General features: G+C 38.4%; 1 protein-coding gene across 4 annotated transcripts in view; it reads left to right on the top strand.

Moving 5' to 3' along the window:
• The window catches only part of ATP8A1 (ATPase phospholipid transporting 8A1), a 233,808-nt gene that overhangs the window by 102,172 nt on the left and 107,677 nt on the right, over nucleotides 1–23,959 (top strand). For all 4 annotated transcript variants that reach the window (XM_047092415.1, XM_047092413.1, XM_047092412.1 and 1 more), the window contains 6 exons: nucleotides 1,701–1,806; nucleotides 3,000–3,082; nucleotides 7,946–7,995; nucleotides 12,380–12,449; nucleotides 17,711–17,795; nucleotides 20,200–20,339. In XM_047092415.1, coding sequence (XP_046948371.1) covers nucleotides 1,701–1,806; nucleotides 3,000–3,082; nucleotides 7,946–7,995; nucleotides 12,380–12,449; nucleotides 17,711–17,795; nucleotides 20,200–20,339 — 534 coding nt within the window. The remainder of the gene's footprint in view (nucleotides 1–1,700; nucleotides 1,807–2,999; nucleotides 3,083–7,945; nucleotides 7,996–12,379; nucleotides 12,450–17,710; nucleotides 17,796–20,199; nucleotides 20,340–23,959) is intronic.

The following is a 23,959-nucleotide window of genomic DNA, read 5'->3' as shown; positions in this document are numbered from 1 at the left end:
CAGAGTGACTGCTCGACTTACGAAGTTATTGTCACTTATAAAAATTCTGTCAGATCAAATGATATGGCTTCCTGAAGTTGACACCCCAGAACTTCATCAGTACTGACTCATCACCCCAGCCCTCATTAGTACTGACTTCTAGAATATATCCTGTTTGTTTTCTTTCCTTCCTTCTCACTTTCACGACCCTCGTCCAGATTCCCAGCATTCCCCAGCTAGTCTCCTTGCTTCCATTTTTTTCCCCTCCAGTTCTTGCTGTGAATGGCAACTGGAATCATGGAACTGGAAGTCACTTCCATCACTTCTCTGTTCAAAACCGTTCTCTGGCTTCTTAACTCACAGCCATACATGGTCCGGCCCCTACCTAAATCACCAACCTCGCTTGAGCTGCTTTCTTTCCCCCAGCTCATACTGGCTTCTGTTTTTTCAAACACACTTCATTCTTTCCTTCTTTAGGACCTTTTCAGTCATGTCTGATTCCTGCTTGATGCAAAACTCTTGCTCAGTTCTTCATGAGGCCAAACGTCATCAGACTGGCCCAAATCACATTACATGATATTTGCACATTCTCTCCTTTATGGTCCTTTCACACTATAAATAAATATTTGTGTATTTATCTGTGTTCTTTCTTTCCCACAAGTTAAGCTTCATGCAGCAGGGACCATGTCTGTTTTGTCTACTGTACTAGCCTGAGAACAGATTTTTCAAATAATGTTATGATTTACCCTTCCAATCACTTCAGTTGTGCTTTCGTTTAGTTTGTTGTTTTTTGTTTTGTTTTGTTTTTTGACCAAGACCATAGGAGAATATTTTTTATTTGATATTTCTTTTCATCGGGGGCCAAACAGGAAGATGTTTAATTTAAAAGATCTGACTTCTTGGGGCGCCTGGGTGGCTCAGTCAGTTAAGCGTCTGACTTCGGTTCAGGTCATGATCTCACAGTCCATGAGTTCGAGCCCCACGTCAGGCTCTGTGCTGACAGCTCAGAGCCTGGAGCCTGCTTCTGTGTCTCCCTTTCTCTCTGCCTCTCCCCTGCTCATGATCTGTCTCTCTCTGTCTCAAAAATAAATAAAAACGTTAAAAAAAAGTTTTTTAATTAAAAAAAATAAAAGATCTGACTACTTTTTTCCTATATGCTCTAAGTTCCTTGCAGAAAGGATCCGCTTTTATGTCTTCCTCAGGCTGTAAGAATCCATTGTACATAGTAATTGCTCAACGAAATCTTTGTATTTAGTAAAACATGTTTCAGATTAGGGTTGTAATTTGTAGAGAGAGGGAGGGCAAAGCTTTACAGAGAGGTATCCTGCCATCATCACCGCAACAAAGTGGTGGAACCCTAGTAAGATCAAATGCCAAAAGCTTAATCTAATCAAGATTTAGAACCAGGTAAATGAGCATTTTAGAATTTCTCTCATGTCTTCTAAGGGCAGGATTTGACTATATCTACCTTTTTCACTGTGCTGCTTTTATTTGGTACCACCAAGTTGTCTTATATAATTGTTTGAAAAATTAATGAAAGCAGGTAGGAAGGAATGATTTTAAAAATACATTCATAGTAACTGTTGGCTTCTTAGTTGTCTATACCCTCACACCTTCAATGCTTTACAGCTACAGTCTTAATAGACATGAAGTAATATTGCTATCGTTAGTGTCAAAATGTTTAGGTGAAAAAGGCTGAATTATGTGTTTATTTCTTACAGCCAACTGCACCTATAATATGTGAATTTCTTACAATGATGGCTGTTTGTCACACAGCAGTGCCAGAGCGAGAAGGCGATAAGATTATTTATCAAGCAGCATCTCCAGGTACAAAAGAAGGAATTATAATATATTTTTTCAGTGGAAAATTGTTCTGAAATTTCAGGTTGTCTAGAAAAAAAATCAGTTTAATTTGAAAATGAAATAACCAAGTTATGGGGTTTTTTTTAATTAAAAAAATGTGTTTACTAATTAGAAAAACTTGGCTTTCAGAATTAAATATATAGGTTAAAATATGTAACTTCATATATGTAACTTTTGGTATATGACATAAATTGTGTGGAAATTTGAATAACAAAATTCACACAAGTAAAAAGTACTAAAAAGTACTCACACATAGTAAGTTCTCCCTTCTTTGAAATAACAAATTTGCTTTCCTCTTTTGGAAATGATAATCAAGGAGCTTGAGTATTTCTTTGGATGAAGAAAATTCACACATTTGAAAGGGATTCAATAAAATATGTATTAGCATGGTTATCAATATTTAATACTTCGGCTTAATTTTAAACCTGTTTTCAATGTAATTAGGCAGTCAGTTTGATGATTGCAAGACTTTAGGAAAGAAAGAATATATTTTAAAGAACTTCATTTTAAGTGTTTTAGCTGTATTCTAAACCAGCACCCATGACCTTGTAGAATGTACCAAATTCCTAAAAGGCATAAAAAAATTACATCTCATTTTGATGTAGTATGGTGATGAAAGTAATACATGATAAAATAAAACATCAATTTATTTATATCCATTTCTTTTTTTCCTTTGTCCAAGTTTCTCTTTTTTTTAGAGTTGGCACACAATGTTATATTAGTTTGAGGTGTTGACAGTGCATTTATATCCATTTAAATTGAATCCTCAATTAGTATTTTTTTTTTACATTCAGTGTTTTAGGAGAAAAGCACAAATGCAAGACAATTTTGTGCATTTGTTTTCAGAAAGGTTTTCTAGAGGATATGTGGAACCAAAGGTACATTTAAATTTTCCTTCTTAGCTGTGTATGACTAACAGTAAAATATGTCTCCTGGTTCTATACATGTCTCAGATCCTTAAGATGATTCTACTCATTCCTTTGGCATTGTCATATAATTTTAAAAGAAATGGATTTCAATAACAGGGACCAGAATAAACAGAATTTTAATTCTTTTAAAATTAAACAGAAAATATATTACAATAATGTATTTCTCTTGTACTGGGGATAATTTTTCATCTCACCATGTATTTGCTTTCATTTGTTTTCCTAAAACAGATGAGGGAGCACTGGTCAGAGCAGCCAAACAACTGAATTTTGTTTTCACTGGAAGAACACCTGACTCAGTGATTATAGATTCTGTAAGTTCTTATTTTTAAGTCTCTTTTTCATCAAAGGAATGACATATGCATAACTTCAAAGATCAAATCATATCAAAGGATCATAATAAAATAGACGTTCCTTACTCTAATCCCCTCCTCCAGAAGCAGCCATATCTCTTTCTTCAGGCATGTAAAAATCTCATATTTTCAAAAGCATATGGGATTAATGATATAGGTCTTGATTCTTCACTTTTAAACCTATCTACTGACTTTGTCTTCTGTTAGGTTAAATGAGGATTTATCTCTCTTGATTCACTATCCCTTCCTGATATTACTGTAGTTACATGACAGTTTTTAGTTAAACAGGTATTCAGACCCAATTTTTAAAATAGGCAAAAGGGGCGCCTGGGTGGCGCAGTCGGTTAAGCGCCGACTTCAGCCAGGTCACGATCTCGCGGTCCGTGAGTTCGAGCCCCGCATCAGGCTCTGGGCTGATGGCTCAGAGCCTGGAGCCTGTTTCCGATTCTGTGTCTCCCTCTCTCTCTGCCCCTCCCCCGTTCATGCTCTGTCTCTCTCTGTCCGAAAAATAAATAAACGTTGAAAAAAAAAAATTAAAAAAAAAAAAAATAGGCAAAAGACTTGAACAGACATTTCGCAAAAGAAGATATATGAATGGCCAGTGAGCACATTAAAAAAAAAAAATCATTAGTGAACAGTGAAATTCAAATTAAAATCACAGTGAGATGCTATATACCCACCAAAAAGGCTAAAATTAAAAACACTGGCAGCACCATATGTCGATGAGAATGTGGCGCAAGTGGAGCATCCATATGTTAGTCGATATGTTAAACGGCACAAGACCTTTGGAAAAACCCTTAGAGTTTTCTAACACAGGTAAACGTGCACCTGACCCAGCAATGGTACTCATCACTCATAATGACCCAGGAGAAATGAAAGCATGTGTCCCCAGACATCTAATGGAATGTTCATGGCAGCTTTATTCAGAGTAGTCAAACAGTGGAAACAAACCAAACGTCCATCAACAGGAGAACGGGTAAACAAATTGTGACATACACATACAATGGAATATCCAAACAGTAAAAAGGAGGGAATTATTGATTCATCAACAACATGGGTAAATCTCAAAAACACTATGTTGAAGCAGAAGAGGCTAGACACAAAGGCATACATGCTCTCTAGTTTCATTTATATGCAGCTCAAGGGGCACCTGGGTGGCTCAGTTGGTTGAGCGTCCAACTCTTGATTTCAGCTCAGGTCATGATCCCAGAGTCCTGGGGTTGAGCCCCATGTCGGGCTCTGCACTGAGTGTGGAACCTGCTTAAGATTCTCTCTATCTCTCCCTCTTCCTCTGCCCATCTCCCCTGCTCACACACTCTCTCCCTAAATTTAAAAAAAAAAAAAAAAAGACACACACACACATATATATACAGCTCAAGATCAGCAAAAGTGATCGTGGGGATAGAATTCAGAACAGTGATTGCCTCAGAGTCAGGGAGGAAATGGATTGGAGGAGGGCACAGCAGTTTATGGGGTGATGGGAATGTTCTCTATCTCGATTGGGGTGGTTCCACAACTGTACCATTGTCAAATGACAGTTTTCACTGACCTATACGTTTAAAGTCTGCATACTTCATTGTATGTAAGTTGCATCTCATTAAAAAATCATCATTTAATGTTTGTTATTATGCCTGTACCAGTGTTCATAGTTGAACATTATTGTATTCAGGAATTTTTTTCTCTTTTTGTTTTTCCTGTTATAAATTATTTCCTGAAAATAATGTTTCCTTTATTTCCGAAAGATAAGTCCCTTATCTTTTTTCAATTGCCTTATTTATTTTTTTTTAACCTATTAGTGATTGTTGCCATACCTTCTTGGTACACTCTTATCAGTACAGCCACACCATGTAATCTGTCAGTTGGCAGTTCTTACCTTGAGACCTCCCCATCCCTCTAGAAATTCATCATTCTTTTTGGTCTGTGCCAGTGTCATCTAAGACCTGCTTCTACAACACTTGGGTTTTGTAGATTTTCTTTTGATTTTCTTCCATTTTGAACTATTTCCTGTATCTCAGATCTTCTTCGTGAACTTCCTTGTTTTGATGGGATACATTTGTTTGTTTCTTCAGGTTAAAAAGTCATTCTCAAAGCAGAGGACATAGTAGTGATAGTCCTCCATAAGTCCAGCTCCTGACTCTCAGGATCTCAGATACACTAGTTGATGGGTCACCATTCTGTTCACAGTTGTCATCCTGGAATTGGTTTGTTGTCTTCCTGGGGACTTTCTTTCTTTTTTTTTTTTTTTTTTTTTTTTTCAATTTTTTTTAATGTTTTATTTTATTTTTGAGAGACAGAGCATGAGTGGGGGAGGGGCAGAGAGAGAGGGAGACACAGAATCTGAAACAGGCTCCAGGCTCCAAGCTGTCAGTGCAGAGCCTGATGCGGGGCTCGAACCCACGATCGTGAGACCTGGGCCAGTGTCGAATGTTCAGCTGACTGAGCCACCCAGGCACCCCTTCCTGGGGACTTTGTTTACCTCTATTCTGTGTTAGATCTTTTTTTCCTAAATCCTATGTCTTCCTTGCTCTTGGTTTACTCTTTTACTTTTGTGGAATACATTCTTTAGTGACTTTCTGGAAGAGATACATAGGGAGTAATTTATTTATTTAGATAGTCTGAATAAATATAGAATTCCAGGATAGAAATTATTTTCCTTAGGAATTTTGACTGCTCCACTATATTTCCGGTTTCCAGTACACCTAACTGAGAAATCAGAAGCCATTATGATTCCACAGGTTTTATGGCTTGCCCCTGCCCTCTCCCCCACATTCTAGAAGATTCCAGGAACTTCTCTCTTCCAAGAGTTGGGCTATTTCATAAAAGTGTACCCTACCGGGAGTATTTTTAACCCTTTGTCCTGAGCACTGGTGGACCCTTTTTTTACATTTGGAAAATTAAATTCTGGAAAATTTTTCCATTTTCCTTCCCTCTTCCCAACCTACTTTCTCTTTTTAGAATTCTTGAAGTAATCTTTAACTTTTGTCTTCTGCTTTTCATGTCTTTCCCTTCTCTACTTTTTGAAACTGTTCATCAACTTTATCTTCTCAGTCTTCTACTCATTTTTTTTTATTTCTTCTATCATGTTTTTGGTTTCAAGAAGCTTTTTTGTTCTCTCGATACTTCTTTTTTAATAGTATCCTGTTCTTCTTTCATGAATATAATACATATATTACTTCTCTCAGAGGAATAATGACAGTTTTTTGAAATTTCCATCTAAAAAAATTTTACAAGCATTTAACAAAGCATTTAATTACAAAGCATTTACAAGCATTTAAACTACAGATTTTTCCGAAATATAAAATGGTCTCAAACTGTCACTGCAGTTGCTTTGTAGTGATTATAGTTTTGGGAGAAAATGTACTTCACCAAAAGCTAATCAACTTCTAAATGTTCTTTTCCTAAGTTTTCTCATTTTCTACTTAGGAGAAAAGAATGGCATTTAATTACCGTATCCCTTCATATGGAATGTATGGTAGACTCTACCAGGTCTTTGACACACATTGCAATATGCAGAATAATAAGGCCAGTTTCCTCCTATACTACCAAAGAGCAGTAGCCAGGGTATAAATATGAATCCTAAAAACATAAGAATTATTACAAACAGTCTCATTGTTTTAGACATTTTCTTCATGGGTCCCATTAAAAAGCATGTACTGGCTAATGCAGCAGGATTTCCAAAGGTATATAACACTGCAAAAAAAGTTTTATGCCACCAGAAAGGCACAGTTATCCGGTTCCAGTAATAGAACAGAAAATGCCACATATGAATCATATGACAAAGCACTTCAGTCTGGTTTTGAAACTAAGTGAAGAGACATTCAGGCTGCTCAGGAGCCTCTTGTGCCCATCAGGAAACCCAACCCTGAAACTCTGCAGGTCAACTTGAAATTTGGTTTTGAATTCTTTTTCCTTGAAATTGCTTTTATCTGTTTGTTTTTGATATCTCTGTTCCATGTTAGTGTCCTTAGATGTCTGTTAATCTTATGGTTCAGAATGAGGAATTTGAAAGCTGTTGTGACAGTTCTGAGCCTACAGGGGTATTTGTCTACACTGAGCTTTACTCTAGGGTGGTCTGGGGGGATTTGTTTGGGAAGTCATAGTGTCTGTACCTGTAAGGCTTCTCTTGGGCTTATTGAATTCCCCAAAGAGTAATGTTGCAATTTCTGCCTGGGAAGGTCTGGCTGAGTAGCTATGGGTATTGGGACCCAGCATTTAATATGAATATGATCGCAGTGCACAATGTATCTTAAGCTGTGCCAGTCAGCTTCTAGACAAAAGGATGGGCCAGTGCTGAGAGCTGCTTTTCAAGTGGCTCCTACCCAGTTCTTCCCATTTTAGGCCCCTCTTTGGTCTCAGAATTCTAGAGCTCTCTGCTTTCTCACATCCTTAAACCATTTAAGGATTATGTGGTATAAATCAAGTGGATTGTCAGCCTTTCCCATGACCACTATAGCATTCAGCCTTCTTGTATCTGCTAAGATACCATTCATTGATCTGTGTTCTAGCTTGCAAATTTCTGGTGCTGTTGTCCTCTTTCTGACTTTCCTGCCATTATAAGGTTTGTTTTGTTTTTGTTTTTTTTTTTTCCTTTTTTTAAGTGTTTAGTCTAGTTTTAGTGAGACTTTGGGATAGACAGAAATTAAATGCATATGTTCAGTCTTCCATCTTAACCTGAAAGTTAATAAATTCAATTAAAGAGGATATATTCAGAAGGGATGCTTTGTTTGTGCTATTTTTTACAGTAAAACTTCATGCATAGGGTTTATTTCCAAAAAGCCAAAGATACTTCCAACCTGATATAATCACGTATTCCTTTTCTTCTAGTTGGGGCAAGAAGAAAGATACGAATTGCTCAATGTTCTGGAATTCACCAGGTAAAACAGCTGCTCTGTGATTTATATCTGTGAGATGAAATTATATACATTTTTGTTTTTCTCTTTTAAATAACTAGGAGTGTGCTTTATTTATTTAGCTAAATTTATTTAGACAAAATACTAAAATCATCAGTGTAGTTTATAATTGTCACAGCTGCCAATAAGTCATAAACACCCATCTTCAGAGTATTGCAGGACATGACTCCTGGAGGCAGTGTAAAAATATTTTTGAACATAGCTGGTCTGCATCACAACTGTGGAGTATAGGACCAAGAGTCCCATGGCTGGTGATCTGGAAACATTATACTTAGATGCACTAGGATTTATGTGTAGTGAAGATGAATCAGAGTCAAGAACCCAGCAGTCTAATTCTGTGTTCATTGTATCTAATTATCTTTGAGATTTCAGAAACCATATCCATCCCTCCATTAGGTATAAAACCAGTTACCATCTAGTAGGGAAAAGCAGAAATCAAAGAGATTATCCTACTTTATTTCTTAAGGTCAAATAATAGATGCCTTCTAATGATAATCAGTGATATCTCCGTGATTTTGGCTTTTTTATTTCTTCATGACTATGGAGTTTCCTAACCTACATTCTTAGGGCAAATAGGCCTCAGTTAACAGGATGGTTTTTAAAGATTGCATCACCATTAACAGGGCACTTAAGGTTAGGCCACGGCCAGGAGGTAACACTGCTCTTCAAGGAAATAAGAGTTTACCCAAATCTTTGAACTTTCTCCTACATAAGGCAAGCTTATACACTCACTGACTAGAAAAGGCATTTCCTACATTATGGAGGTTCCTCAAAAAGTTAAAAATAGAACTACCCTACGATCCAGCAATTGCACTACTAGATATTTACCCAAAGGATACAGAAATACCAACTCAAAGGGATACATGCACCCTGATGTTTATAGCAGCATTATCAACAATAGCCAAATTATGGAAAGAACCCAATGTACATTGACTGATGAATGGGTAAAGATGTGATATACATACACAATGGAATATTACTCAACCATAAAAAAGAACAAAATCTTGCTATTTGTAACAAGGTGGATGGAGCAAGAGAGTATTTTGCTAAGTGAAATAAGTTAGAGAAAGACAAACACCATATGATTTCACTCATGTGCAGTATAAGAAACAAAGCAAACGATCATAGAGGAAAAAAGAGATGAAAACCAAGAAACAGACTCTTAACTAAGAAGAACAAACTGATTACAGTTACAGAGGGGAGGGGTGGTGGGGGATAGGTGAAATAAGTGGTGGAGATTAAGGGATGCATTTGTCATGAGCACTGAGTATTGAATGGAAGTGCTGAGTCACTAAATTTTACATTTGAAACTAATAATACACTGTATGTTAACTGGAATTTAAGTAAAAACTAAAATAAATAAATAGAAACACTTGTAACTTACTGGGAAAAAAAGTCATTTCCTTTTCTATGCCAGCTTTGGTTGCTATCTTGGTTGGGAGTAACCACATGCCAGTGTTTAATATAAAAAATAATGGGGTCTGTCTAATGTATTATTTAAACACTGCTCTCTTTACTTGTATGTGCTGAAAGGCTCAAGGGAAAATGCATGAGAAGTTGGATGAGTATAATAGAGCATTTATCTATATATCTATATATAGATATATATCTATTCCTGGCCTCTTTTTTTCATGTCAAAGTGACTGTTTTTGCTAAGTCCACTTGCATTATATCCACAAGATACTATAAATAGTATATCATTAGCATTTGGGTATGTTTGTTTATTAACACATACCTGGAAGCATCACGAGGAAAAATAAAGCACGGTCAGGGGTTTCAGATCTATCAGGATGCAGCGATGGGGCAGGCGTAAGGATAAAAGTGAGAGAAGTGGCTATGGTGGTATTAAAAGAGGCTCTGGGAAAAACATTAGTGGTTCAGACTAGGATGATGGTAGTGCAAAGAAAGTGAAGTTGATAGAATCCAGATACCTTCTGGAAGAATGTCAGGGGGCCTTTGGGGTGGATTGGAGGTGGAAGAAGAAAGGAGGAAGGGGTTAGAGCCTCTGGCGTAAACAGCTGAGTAGGTAGAGGTGCCGTTTATACAGATGGCAGATATAGGAATAGATGTGCGGGATGAGATGTTTGAATCATTACGTTGGAGATGCCCCTGAGATATACGGATGGAGGTGGTGGGACAGGCCATGGATATGAGGGCCTGGAACATAAAAGAGAAGCCTATGATTGAAATATAAATTTGGTTCTTGTTGGCCTGTAAATAGGCTTTCTCTCTCTCTCTCTCTCTCTCTCTCTCTCTCTCTCTCTCTCTCTCTCTCTCTCTCTCAAATAATTAAAGCCAAAGAAATGAGTTGGATCTCTTAGATATAAAATACAGAATGAGAGAAATAAGAAAGGCTGAGGATTGCTCTACGACTAACCCCAACTTCTAAGGGTTGATTAGAAGAAGAGGAATCTGCAAAAGAAACTACTTTGTGGTTAGAGAGGTAGAGGATAAAGAGAGGATAACTGCATAGAGCCAGGAGAAGAGGTGGATTTCAAGGTGACCGTGGTCTTCTGTGTCAGAGACTGCAGCGAGGTTAGGTGAGCTGAAGGTGGAAAGTATATGCTGAATTTAGCCACTCAGTGGGAAGGTCAAGAGAGAAGTCAGGTGGCAGTGATGGGGGGGGGGGCATTCAGGGGATATAGGTGGAGACCATGCGTGTAGCAGTTGTTTGGGGTTGAGTTGTGAATGGGGATGTGGCTCTCTTGGGGCACATTCTTTGGGCTGAGTTTTGTAGGAGAGAGACTCAAACATGTGCAACTGATGAGGAGGACCCAGTCTAGAAGTGGAAGACGCAGACTTGGGAGGGCAGCATAGCTTGAGGAGTGAGGTTACTGAGGAAGAAGAGTGAGAGAGGAGGTTCACATGTGAAAGGAAGTCCTCTGATAAGAAAAGAAATACTTCCTCCATTGTCAGGAAAAGAGGCAGAGAGGATGATGCCCAGCAGATAAATGTGTAGGTGTTAATGGCAAAAAGAACAGAGATTTTTTTGTCTGTAGCTTTCATCAAGGTGAATTGCAAAAATTCAAAGGATCCGGAGTACAAGGGTTCATTAGAGACTTGGAGAAGGGAGAAGGTGTTCCAAATCCTGCAGATAGAGAGCAAGTTTATTAGAAAAAGGTGACATGTTGCTGAACAGTAGTGAGCACCCAGGTGACATGGATATCTTGGATTTCCTAAACTCGGTGGCAGGGTGACTTTTCTCCAACTATGTCCATCTACTGTGGTGCCACAGAAAGCATTCCCATTTGCCCAGGATTGTGAGTTTTGCCAGGAGAAGAAAGGAGCAGAAAAGTTGATGAGTTTGGGACCATCTCATTAAAGTTGGATTAAGGAGGCACCAAGAAGGGCTGAGACAGAATATAGACTATTCAATGTCATTACGGAGAGGGCCCAATTGAATGTATTCCCAAAGCACAGGGACAGCGATCGGAGGTACTAATACAGTGGGGATTCTAGATGGAGAAACAGAAGACTAAATATTTCTAGATACCTCAGAAAGAAACTCCTGACTGTGTGGTATGCTAGGATACCATATCTAACTGCTCCTTATATTGGACTCACCTCAGTTCGTAGCAGAATATTGTAAGGTAAACAAATAGATACAGACCCTTGAGAAGTCCTTCTTCTCCCTCATTTCTGGAGAGAATGCTTATATGCGCTTGTTTCTAAATGAGGTATATCTTATGCAGTCTGTGCCACTTCTATTCAGTGTCATTTGCTATGTCTTTGCAAATGCAGTGCAAGATGCTGTGTGTTTGACTACCATTTTTATATCGCCAACGCGGTGTTAAAATGCTTGTGCTCATTAGCTTAGCTTTGTCATATAAATTGGGCTTTTTACATGATGCCAGTGGTTTGCTAGTAATCATTGAAAAACAATCATTGTGAATGCATAAGTCAGTTTTTAAGTGCCAGTGTTTGCCTTTCTGTGTGGTTTGGGTATATATTTAACATAGATTATTATTTCTGTTTATATTTAAAGCTGTAACATACAATTCCTCTTAAAAGACACTGACTTTAATATTTTTTAAATCTTAAAACATTGAGCCAGAACTCTCTTCTGCTCAAGTGGGTACTAACTCTTGCATGCTTCCTGGGATCCATTTTGTAAATTATTCCTTTAGGGCAGTGGATGGTACCCTGGTGCCTTAAAAAGACGTGATGTAACTTTCAAAGATACCCAGCCATACACCCAGGGGACAGTTTGTGTATGTGGAAGGATAGGACTCATAATTTGGTCACATTTATTTTTTCACTGTGAGCGTTAAAATACGTGAGGCATGACAAACATATATATGCATATTCTCAGTATGATGACACATTATGGAAAACCTCTTTCTTTCAGCGCTAGAAAAAGAATGTCAGTGATTGTTCGCACTCCATCCGGGAAATTACGACTTTACTGCAAAGGAGCTGTAAGTTTTTATTTTTGTCTTTAACAGTTTTGATTTATGACGGTTTATAATGTATACGTTCAGCATTCTGCTATGGAAATGTAACACAGATGTTTAGCATAAAGTTGCTGACATCCACTTTCCTTGGTGTTTTATAGTAATAGTGTTCAGCCTCTTCTGGTGAAATGCGGAATTCCTTCTGGGTAAATTTGGTGCTTTGAAAAAATTTGGCCTAGGTTATGTATATAATTCAATTTTTGATACATAATATTTGAGGTTTATATTATAAAATACGTTAGAAGACAATTAAAGTAGAAAATGCTTTGAAATTGTATTAGAAATGTAATGATCCACACCAGTTTGAATCTAATTTTTTTAAAGACCATAGAAACATGGGGAAAAATTGGATCACAGTGACTGCTGTAATTTTCATCATATGGTCATTACTATTTGTTGAATTTCTGACTATTGGTTGGCTTTTGTATATTGGCAGGTTATATTGACAAAAATAGTAATTTGTCATTCGAAGTGAATTTTCCTAGTTAAAATATGTTTATACTCATAGAAATCTAAATAAGGGGTCTACGGACCAGAGCCACTTTTTCTTCTTAAAATTAGCATTTTTCTTCTGAATTATCCTTTCTGGACACCTAATCTACTTGGACTAGTCAGATAACTTACCAACTTAGAACTTTCCAATTTTAAATATAATTGCAACCTTGATTTATTGAATGAAACCTGGAAACTGAACTTATTAGGAAGCTAAAGCTTATTACTTAAATTTTTGTTGAAAATGTTTTTCAATGCCTTGGTTTTAAAGCATTGAAATGCAATTTTGAATGCCGTGTTTTTAAAGCATTTTGGTAGAATTATTTCGTGACGTCTCATAAATTTAGGTTTAGAATTCCTCCGGTTGTTGACTGAAACAAGTAACATTTATTCATTGTGTGCACTTTATCTACCAGCCTTTCAGCTGGATTTTGGAAAAAGGAAGATAAGACCCAACACTTGTCAGGAGCTGAGCCTAGTCAGGAAAATATATATAAAGAGAAGACTAGTATACAATATTGAGGTATACTTTAAAGCTCTCCCACATTCCAAGGGTAGTATTTAGTGATAAGGGAATGATTGATATGTGTTCAGTTTACACTCAACTTACATCCTTCCATTCTTAGTTTTGAGTAATCATCCATCTAGAGCCTTTGGGGAGTTAAAGCACTGAATAACTATAAAAACACTGGATTTCCTTTTTGTATAATCATGGAGAGTTTGTATACATTAACTTGCTTATTGCATTGTTTCCCCTCACTCCCAACCAAGTTGGCTGTGAAATGCCGCCGAATGCTAAAAAGGCAGAAATATGTAAAACAGCAAGGTACACTTGAGAACTGCACACAGTTTGGCAGGGAATAGCAGAATTCAAGGCTGGCAAGGTGAGCATGCATTAGGTCATGCATTATTTTCATGCTCACGAACTTGTATTTTTTTCTGAATTGTTCTGATGCCATTTAGGAAGATGGCTTAAGGCAGAAAAGAGATGCATACAGAGTTACCAGTTGATGCTATTGTCCCAAGAGTTGATGAGGATCTGAACCAAGACAGTTATAGAGAGGATTGAGAGGGTGGAGATTTAGGACTTAGTAACTGATTACATGTGGGTGATGAGGGAAACCATGATCTAGGATTGTTATCCAATTTCAACTTAACTGGGTAGACGAAGTGGTACCACGTCCCATGATAGAGGGTTGGGAACTACATCTGGGCCATGAGGCAGAGATGTTTGGATTATACAGGGGAAGGAATCTAGGGTGCTGATACAGATTTAGGAGTTAACAAGTATAGCTGGAAACTAAAAGCAGAGGATTGATGAGATCTTGTAAGGAGATATTACATGAAAAGAAGAGGCTAAAAGTGAAGAGTTAGAGGATCTAAAAAGAGAGATTTAATCAGGATTGGGGAGCAGTGGTTGGAGTTTGGTTTCTGTGAGACAATGGGGGCAAATAGTACTTTCTGTAAAATGTGGATGGGAGCCTCTTTGATGCATGAGACAGTGATGAGGTTCCTAATTATGAGAAGAGACTAAGAAAAGCTCATACCAACTCTGCTGGGGGGGGTATATAAAACCATCAGATTGGGGTACACACAAACAGGGAGAGAGTGAGAGCAAAACTTAGGGACACATGAGGTAAGTCTAATGCCGAAGAGAGAACAAGCATGTCAATCAACCACTGGACACGAATTCACTCCAGGTGAAATCATTTGTACAGACAGGTCTGACCAAGGATGCTTAGAGCTCAACATGATTTAAAAAAAAAACAACAACAACAACTATTTTTAATCAAAAAGAAATTGGGGTTGAGGGGTGGGGGTACGTGTAAGCTAAATTGGAAGTCCTAAACAATCAAGAGAAAACATCACTAAATGGAATAAACTCTAAACAGAGTGGAAGGGGCAGGGGTGGAGTCAGTGAATTGGAAGACAGCACTGAAGAGTTCATCTAGAATACAGCACAGAGAGATGGTGGTTCTCTGTGTGTGTGGATATGGATGGTTTATTTTTTTTTCTTTTCCAGGTTTTCTGCAATGAAGTTGCCTTGCTTTTTTAATTTTAAATGAAAAAAAAGGAAAAGTATACAATATACAGTTTATGTCTGCAATAGTAGCCTATTTTTAAAAAGTTATATCGACACGAATAAAATCTTAATTTATTCAAGAAAATAAAAATGCTATTCCAGTAGGGGGCGCCTATAGGGGTGCCTGGGTGGCTCAGTCTGTGAAGCGTCTGACTTTGACTCAGGTCATGATCTCTCGGTTTGTGAGTTCAAGCCCTGTGTGGGGCTCTGTGCTGACAGTTCAGAGCCTGGAGCCTGCTTCAGATTCTGTGTCTCCCCATCTCTTGGCCCCTCCCATGCTCATGCTCTGTCTCTCTCTTTCTTTCAATAATCAATAAACGTTAAAAAAAATTTTTTTTAATACTAATAATTAAAAAAATAAAAGATGAACAGGAAAACAACTTTTCAAGTGAAAATCGACCTAAGATGAGTTATTCATCTTGAAGCTGTAGACTCTTCACATAAACACCTGGAATCTGTGCCGTGCACTCCAGGAACATCCCCTCTTGCACTGTTTTCTGATCTTACCTTGCTGAGGGGCTAGGACACCAGATAAGTAAATCCAGTTAGGATTTTCTATAAATGTAGACTCAGTAGGTTCTAATCCGATCCTAAGGGTGCACACACTTTCGTTCTGTGAAGAAACCTTTTTGGTCCTAACCACGTACCATATACTTGATGTAGCTCTCTGAATTAATGAGCATTACTCTGGGTAAAAAGTTGATCTTCATGTATTTCTGACAGGTAAGCATGGCCAGTTGTGACTATCGTTTAAAAACATACCATATAATTCATGTATATTCTGTCTCTTGCGTTCCTTGATACCATAAAAAGATAGAAAATTCTATTTTGGACATCAGTGTCTTCCGCTAGAAAATTTGGCTACGGGGCGCCTGGGTGGCTTGGTCGGTTAAGCGTCTGACTTCGGCTCAGGTCATGATCTCATGGTCCGTGAGTTCAAGCCCCGCGTCGGGCTCTGTGCTGACAGCTCAGAGCCTGGAGCCTGTTTCAGATTCTGTGTCTCCCTCTCTCTCTGCCCCTCCCCTGTTCATGCTCTGTCTCTCTGTCTCAAAAATAAATAAATGTTAAAAAAAAAGATTTAAAAAAAAAAAAAAAGAAAGAAAATTTGGCTACGTTGCAGAATTTAATCTTCCTTATCACTTTGGTTTTCGTGACTTTAATTTTTCAAAAGATTTTCTTAGTTTCAAAGCAGCCTATTTAATTTCTTTGAAAAAGTCATTAGCCTCTGGAAAAAAATAGATTTCACAAGTTATACCTTTCATTCCTAGAAAGGAACCATGAGGGGAAATTACCATTTCCTTTTGCTTTGCCCCCCCCTTCCTATTCCACCACTAAAGAATGAAAAGAAATTCATAATTGGGGCCTGGAATATTCCATCTGTCCTGAGGTCACTAAGTTCTTGTTTCTCTCAAGGGTTCTAAATCATACTCCATTAGCCTCCTTCCAAATCTCAGCCCTGAGACTGGAGACCCCAAAATGGGTAATACCACTGAGAAAGTAATTGCAGGTAAATGATTTATTTTTTCCTAGTCTAATAAAACCATGAAGGCCAAACACTAAAATTCTTAAAACATTAAATCCAAGCTGAGGAATAACTAAAGGAACAATAAGCAATTTATAAAGGGGCAAAAATCAGAGAACTGTAAGTGGTGCACAACATTCACGCCAAAAGGCACTTTAAAGATAATCCAGTAATTGCATTTTACAGACTAAGTTAATTGAGCTTTCAGAAGATAAAGTGACACAATCAGAAATATTCAGCTATCAGGCAATGCTAGATTTGTTCAGAATTCTGCTTATCATACCCACCAACCCTCTCAGTGGATTTGGCCTTGTGTTTCTCAAAGTTTGTTCTCTGTGAGCACCAGCCCCATAGAGATGCCCTAATCCCTAGCCCGGGCTCCGTAGTGAATGAGTCTGGGGAACATACCACATGGCCCCCTTAGACATCTGTTCACATTAGCATTTTAAGGGCTCTAAGTATTCCTACAGGGCAAGCTTCGTTCAGCCCAGCACTTCCCAAACTTTTTGAGTACTGGACCATTTTTCCCTGTGGCACCCAGGAACACTGCAGCATCCTGCCCTACCTTCAGGGTTGGGGAAGATCTTGCAAGATAAGTGAGGTACTGCTAGAATATGAAATGTTGATCACTGGAGTAACTACGGATGTATTCAGAAAGGAGAAAGATGAAAATATATGACTCAAACCTTATTTCTTAGTGTCACTAGGGAAACAGTGTTATTAGGCAAAAAATATTTTGTGCTTTAAAATTAATGCTCAGGGGCGCCTGGGTGGCGCAGTCGGTTAAGCGTCCGACTTCAGCCAGGTCACGATCTCGCGGTCCGTGAGTTCGAGCCCCGCGTCGGGCTCTGTGCTGACTGCTCAGAGCCTGGAGCCTGTTTCCGATTCTGTGTCTCCCTCTCTCTCTGCCCCTCCCCCATTCATGCTCTGTCTCTCTCTGTCCCAAAAATAAAATAAAACATTGAAAAAAAAATTTTTTTTTTAAAATAAAAAAAATAAATAAAATTAATGCTCAAAGTGATTGCTTGTTTTTATACTGATTTGCTGCTAATAATGCTGCCAACATTAATGTTCATTAAGCTCAAGATGCTTACTTTAATTGCATTCTACCTTCTGTTTGTTTTCGAGGACACTGTAATTTATGATCGACTGGCAGAGACTTCAAAATACAAAGAAATTACCCTAAAACATTTAGAGCAGTTTGCTACAGAAGGTGAGTATAATACAGCAATACAGCATGATTAAAATAAAAAGAAATCAAATACTTCTGGTGTCTTGCAAGATTGTTGTTTCTTGACTTAGAAATTCCTAAAGTAAGAGAACAATTAATGTTGATAATTTAGATTATACTATATGCTGTTCCTATTATTTTTGCTTGCTTTTCTGTATTAAAATTTTGAGAGACTTAGCCCCCAAGTTTTGGGGGTATAGGGCCTATAAATCTGTTCACTTTTTAGAATGGGTACTATTCACATTATAAATATGTTGTATCTCTAGCAGTGTAGAAGGAAGAGAAACAAACAAAACAACTGGCTATGCTAGTCTGAATAAGAAAGAGGAGAAAAATAAGCCTATATGGCTATAAGAATAGTTATTCAGTATAGTTTTAACTCAAGACTTCTTAGGCCCCTACCACATGACAGGCTCTGTGTGAGGCTTGGGATCTAAACATGTTGAGTCCTGTCTCTGTGTCCTCCTGAAACATATGATCTGTATAGCAGAGCAGTGCATAGTCTAGGGGAATGATCTAGATTAGATGGGAGGACTCGAGAGTCCTTAAACAGTAGGGTCTGTTACTACAAGAATTTGTAGAGCCTTATCTCTGAACTTAACAGAGTAGTCAGAGCTGTATCTAAATCTCCCATCTAAGGTTTCACTCTTGTCTGCTTCAGCTACAACGGTCACCAAATGCAGCAAGCCTGACCTCTGATCAAATCCTTTTTCCTCTTAATCCAAAAGCTGCAAAAAGATAGGAATGTTTTAAAAAGCACGAGGTTTTGAAAAGCAAGGGCATAAAGAACCTTCTCCCAGCTCTCCAAAAATGCAAGAGCATGGAGACACTCCTGTTCATAGAGTTCAGATTCCTCAAGGCGCATCCTCAGCTGGGCTCGGTGGGTACAACCTAGCCAGCATCCTGCCCAGGTTCTTTTTCTGGAGGAGGGTTGAGGGAACATCTCTCTCTTCTCTGGTTATGATACGAGGATAGTCCAGCTCCTAGACAAATTTAAGTTTTCTTGGTCTTCACCTCCACCCTATTCTTTCTGGCCCTGGGCTGAACATCGCTTTTACTCCATGGCTACCCCAGAGTAAGTCTTCAGCCAAATTTCCAAAAGAGAAAAACATGTCCTAATATGGCCCCAAAGATTTAGCTTCTACTCTCCGTGAGCTGGCAATGGACAACCCTACTCCTTTCTTGGAAGATAGAGTCCTCTGGGCACTTTATGTTCTCTGCTTCTTATTTCTGACATGTTCCCTGGTCATATTTTATTTGGCTTGCGGTCACTAGCACCTCGTTATTCTATGAGTTAATGACTTTGAGTGAGGGTGTTGTCTTCTCAGGAACCCAATTAACTGCATTTGTCCTGGCTGACAAATGCTTTTGCTTCTTCCTTGTTCCAATCCACCGTTTTTTGTTTTTTGTTTGGCTGAAGGTGGTTTCCAAGTGAGTTATGAAATTGATAGACACTGATCACGAGGAGTAGGTCATCTCAAACATCAGATTCGGTTGTTTTCCTAGGGTGTTTCTGATGAGTACTTTTGTTTTGTCACTATCCCTCAGGTCTTTTAGACTCTTTATACTACACTTTTATGGTGATAAAGAACAATAATAAATACAAGTATATATCCCTGTATGAGGCACATGGCTTTCCTAGGAGACCCCATTGGGGTCCCTCTTTTTCCTCATAAGCATCTATGAAGCATCTACAAGCCAGCTACTGTGCCCAATACTAGAGTTAGAGGTATGAAGAACTCAGGGCCCCTTCCCTCCAGGATCTGGACACTAATACAGGAAATCCACAAGAAAAACAGTATGAAACATTGTCATTCACACCATAGGTGTGTTTGGGGATTTCTGCCTGTGGGGTCTGAGTGAGAGGAGAATGCTTCCGAGAGATGACGTTACGAACTGAGTCTTAAGGCAGATGCAAGGCAGACAGTTGAGGGAGTTGGAGGGGGTGAAAGGGGGAAAAAGTGACCAGCGTGTGCAGAGACCCTGGTGTGTAGGAGGTAAATGGCAGAGAAGGAGGTTGAAGACAATTGGTACAGGGTAAGTGAGCCGGATTTGGGGGTTTGGACTTTATCCCGGGGAATAATTGAAAGATCTCAAAAAAGGAATAATCTGATAAGATTTGGATGTTGGAAAAGTCACTTTGGGAAAGGCACAAAGGATGTATCGAAAGAGCTAGGGATCAGAAGCAGGGTGCCGGTTTAAGGTGAGGGGAGCACGAATACCCATTTTACACTAAAGTGGTGTCACAACTGAATCAGACTTCAACATATTGTTTGAATTGAGCCAGTCTTTTCAAAATAAGACTTATTTATATAAAAATGGAAGGGTCCTACTTCTGAATAAAATCTTATTTGGTGTTGGGGGGATATATGCTGCCTTTTTTCAGGATTACGAACTTTATGTTTTGCCGTGGCTGAGATCTCAGAGAGCGACTTTCAGGAGTGGCGAGCCGTCTATCAGCGTGCATCCACATCCGTGCAGAACAGACTGCTCAAACTCGAAGAGAGTTATGAGTTAATTGAAAAGGTATGTGAAAGACCATTTTGCTCATACAGAAAATTTGGTTTCCAGAAAACTTCAGTCTTTTCAGGAGCCAATAAATAAAGATCAGAACATTTTGACACACCATTCACTGTTGAATCTCCTCGGGTCGAAGCATCAACAGATATTAATTATGGTTAAAACTTTTGCCGAAAAGTCTCTGGAATTACTTTGTGTAGACCTTCTCTTTTTTATATAATTTTGGATTGGAGTTAGGCTAATTTAGCTGTCTTCTTGCCAATGTACACTATTGCTTCCGCATCATTGAAGATAAGCATGCCCTCCTCCACACACACGTGCACACAAGTTACATACACTACATGTGTATGTGTATATATATGTATATGTGTGTGTATATATATGTGTATATATGTATACATACATATATATGTATATGTGGAAATACGTTTGGAAATAACTTTTCTCCTGCCTCATTTTGTACACAGCCTGAATATGTATATATGTATATATGTATATAAATGAAGATTTATAATATGTAATACAAAATAATGTAAAAATACAGCTTGTGTGGCTCTATACCTAATAATGAAGAAGACATAAGTGAACAATTCAGTGCTTATACCTGGCTATTCATTGTGTGTATGCACACACACACACACACACGCACACACACACACACGTATGCATACATATACAAACATCCCTCATTTGTGTCACAACCAAAAATACTCTTATTTTACAGATAAGGAAACCAAGGCTATTCAGCCAAAAAGCAATGGATACACTATGATCGCTGCTTTATAAGTAGCAAGAAATCTCACGTCCTTAATTAAGAATGGCAAACATATTTGTGTAGTACTTACCGTGTGCCAAATGCCTTTGTAGCCCTTGAATCTGTTAACTAGTCCTCACAACATCCCTTGGAGGCAGGTAATGTTAATGACTCCAGTTTCACAGATGAAGAAATCAAGGAAACAGAGAGGTTAAGTGATTTGGTTGAGATTACACAGTTCATAAGAGGGTGAGCCAGAATCCTCATTCTGGCTCCAAAGTCCATGCTCTTAGCCACTCAGGTATCTTCATTCTAACCTTTCACTTTCCATCAAATAACTTCTTTACTGCATAATTCCTTGACTGTATTCATGTTTGTACTACATAGAATCTGGTTTGTCTGTTAGCTTCAGCTTACTGGATCTTGCCTGCAGGTTAGTAAAAGTTGACATTTTTTTACTCCTTCCTCTTTTTCAAACAGTTTGCTCTCTGGCACTTCCTGTCTGAAAGGCGGTTAGCCCCACTGATGCCTCCTTCCCCTTTCTGCTCCCATATGCTGCCTCTGTGTATAATACTGGGGAATGTCATGCCCCAGCTGCAGGTGGTTTTCTCTGTTGTATACAGTGGCCATTTGTGACTCGAGATAGTGTTCTCCTGTCTCCTCAGTGGACTGTGATCACTTTAGAAGCTAGTTTTTTCTCATACATTCCTTGCATTTGAACTTATTTTTGTATCTTGCTTGTTTCTCAGAAGACTTGTGATAGCATATATGGTACCTTCCAACTTAATACCCATCTACCCCCCAGCTTTAGAAGCACACACACAGCTTGTTATCAGTTAAGTTGTTGAATAAGTCTCTCTCCCTCTCTTTTTTTCCCTAACATATTTATATATGATTATGTCTTTGGGACATAATGTGGTAAAATAAAATACTTTATTATTTACAATGCCATGACCATAATCTCTTTCAATCTCTCCAGCCAAAGTTACATGTTTCCTACAGTACTAATGGTTTGGGTTTTTAATCTGTTGTTTTTTTCTTATTGTTTTGAGGACTAAGAACAAAAAAACTAACGTTTGGAAATACGTTTGGAAATAACTTTTCTCCTGCCTCCTTTTGTACACAGCCTGAATAATAATGTAGCCTTTACCTCCATGGTAATGTGATAGAATTAATATATAAGAAGTTACAATAAAATATTTGAAAATGGATTCTAACCATTAAATGTTGTTTCTGCATAAAGCATACTGTAGAAAATTCTGGAGTTGAATGTTTAACATGCCTAATAACAGTTTTACTCTGAACTCCCTAGAGTTTATAGATTAGGTTTTATAGGTTTAACAGTTGTTGCAGTTGGGTGGGTGGGTGGGTGTGTGTGTGTGTGTGTGTGTGTGTGTGTGTGTAGTAAGTGTAATATCTGGTATTAAAAGCCTTGGGACTTCCATCTTTTAAATGAAATAGAAGTTCAACCTTTCTCCAGCAGATGGTGATCGTGAGTCACACGGAAAAATTTAACTTGTCTGGGAAATGCATTACATGTATATGTATATTTTTAGCTTACACATACAGATGCCTCCCTCTGACTGCCTCTTTCCTAAAATGAATGAAAAGGAGATTGATAGCTAATTCCTTTTTACTTTCTGATAAGCCATGGTCTCTAAGTTTTATTGAAAAATCTAAGAACCAGAAAGGTGAAAGGATTGGTTCCCTTGCTCAGCCAGTTTCCAAATAAGGGCTGGATTTCTGTGTCCATCCCTATCCCTAAAACCATAATTCCACTCAGGTGTTTATTTCATTAACTTTAATTAGGCTGCTAATAGGTGTTAGGTATTGGGGAAGCACAGGCAAATAAGGAACACTCCCTCAGTGGAGGACCTGAGCATCATGGTCTGAACAAATTCCTTAAGTAGGGAATTCGGAAGGAACCCGAAATGGTGACCCACAAGCTTGGTCCAACGGTAGCTCCAGAGACATAAGTTTTAAAATGAACTCCGGGGCTCCTGGGCAGCTCAGTCAATTAAGCATCCAATTTAGGTTCGGGTCATGATCTCCTGGATCATGGGTTCGAACACCGTGTCAGGCTGTATGCTGGCAGCTCAGAGCCTAGAAACTGCTTTGGATTCTGTGTCTCCCTCTCTCTCTCTGCCCCTCCCTTGCTTATGCTCTGTCTCTGCCTTTCTCAAAAATAAACATTTAAAATTTTTTAAATAATAAAAAATAAAATGAACCCCAAAAGATTATTTTACCAGTTAAAAGAGGTCAGAGATTTTTTTTAGGGAAAAAGAACAGGCACAATAATACTGAAGAGTCTCTGTAACGAAGAGTTATTTTTCTGAAAATACTTTTCCCATCCCTAATCATTTGAAGACTCTAGGATTTTTAATGTATCTAGAGTCAGGGTGATATCACTGCTTCCTTGGTCTGAGCTTGCATTCTGGGTTAAAATCGCTGGGGTGAGTGTTCAGTAGGAATTGTGGGTGATTGTCATTAAAACCACCCTACTGAGGCAGGTTTCAACATGGCAGAGCCCGGGTCCTGCAGGTACATTGCCCTGGCTTTACATTTAGCTGTCATAATGTTAAGGGTCAACCATTTTTGGCTTCTTCTTTGGCTACTTTATTTATTTTTTTTAATTTTTATTTTTGTATCTGTTTTTATTTTTGGAGACTGCATGAGCAGGGGAAAGGGGCAGAGAGATAGATGAAGACAGAGAATTCTAAGCAGGCTCCATGTTCAGCACAGAGCCCAAAGGGGCTTGATCCCACGACCCTAGAATCATGATCTGAGCCCACATCAAGAGTCAGATGCTCAACCGACTGAGGCACCATAGCGTTCTTTGGCTACTTTAAATGAGACATGTGGATTATGTAGT

This window comes from Lynx rufus, unplaced genomic scaffold (genome assembly GCF_022079265.1).
Source record: "Lynx rufus isolate CCGP_SWC_20201006 ecotype Redwood Valley unplaced genomic scaffold, mLynRuf1.p SCAF_3, whole genome shotgun sequence".
Lineage (NCBI taxonomy): Eukaryota > Metazoa > Chordata > Mammalia > Carnivora > Felidae > Lynx > Lynx rufus.
This window is presented reverse-complemented; position numbering and strand designations above follow the sequence as displayed.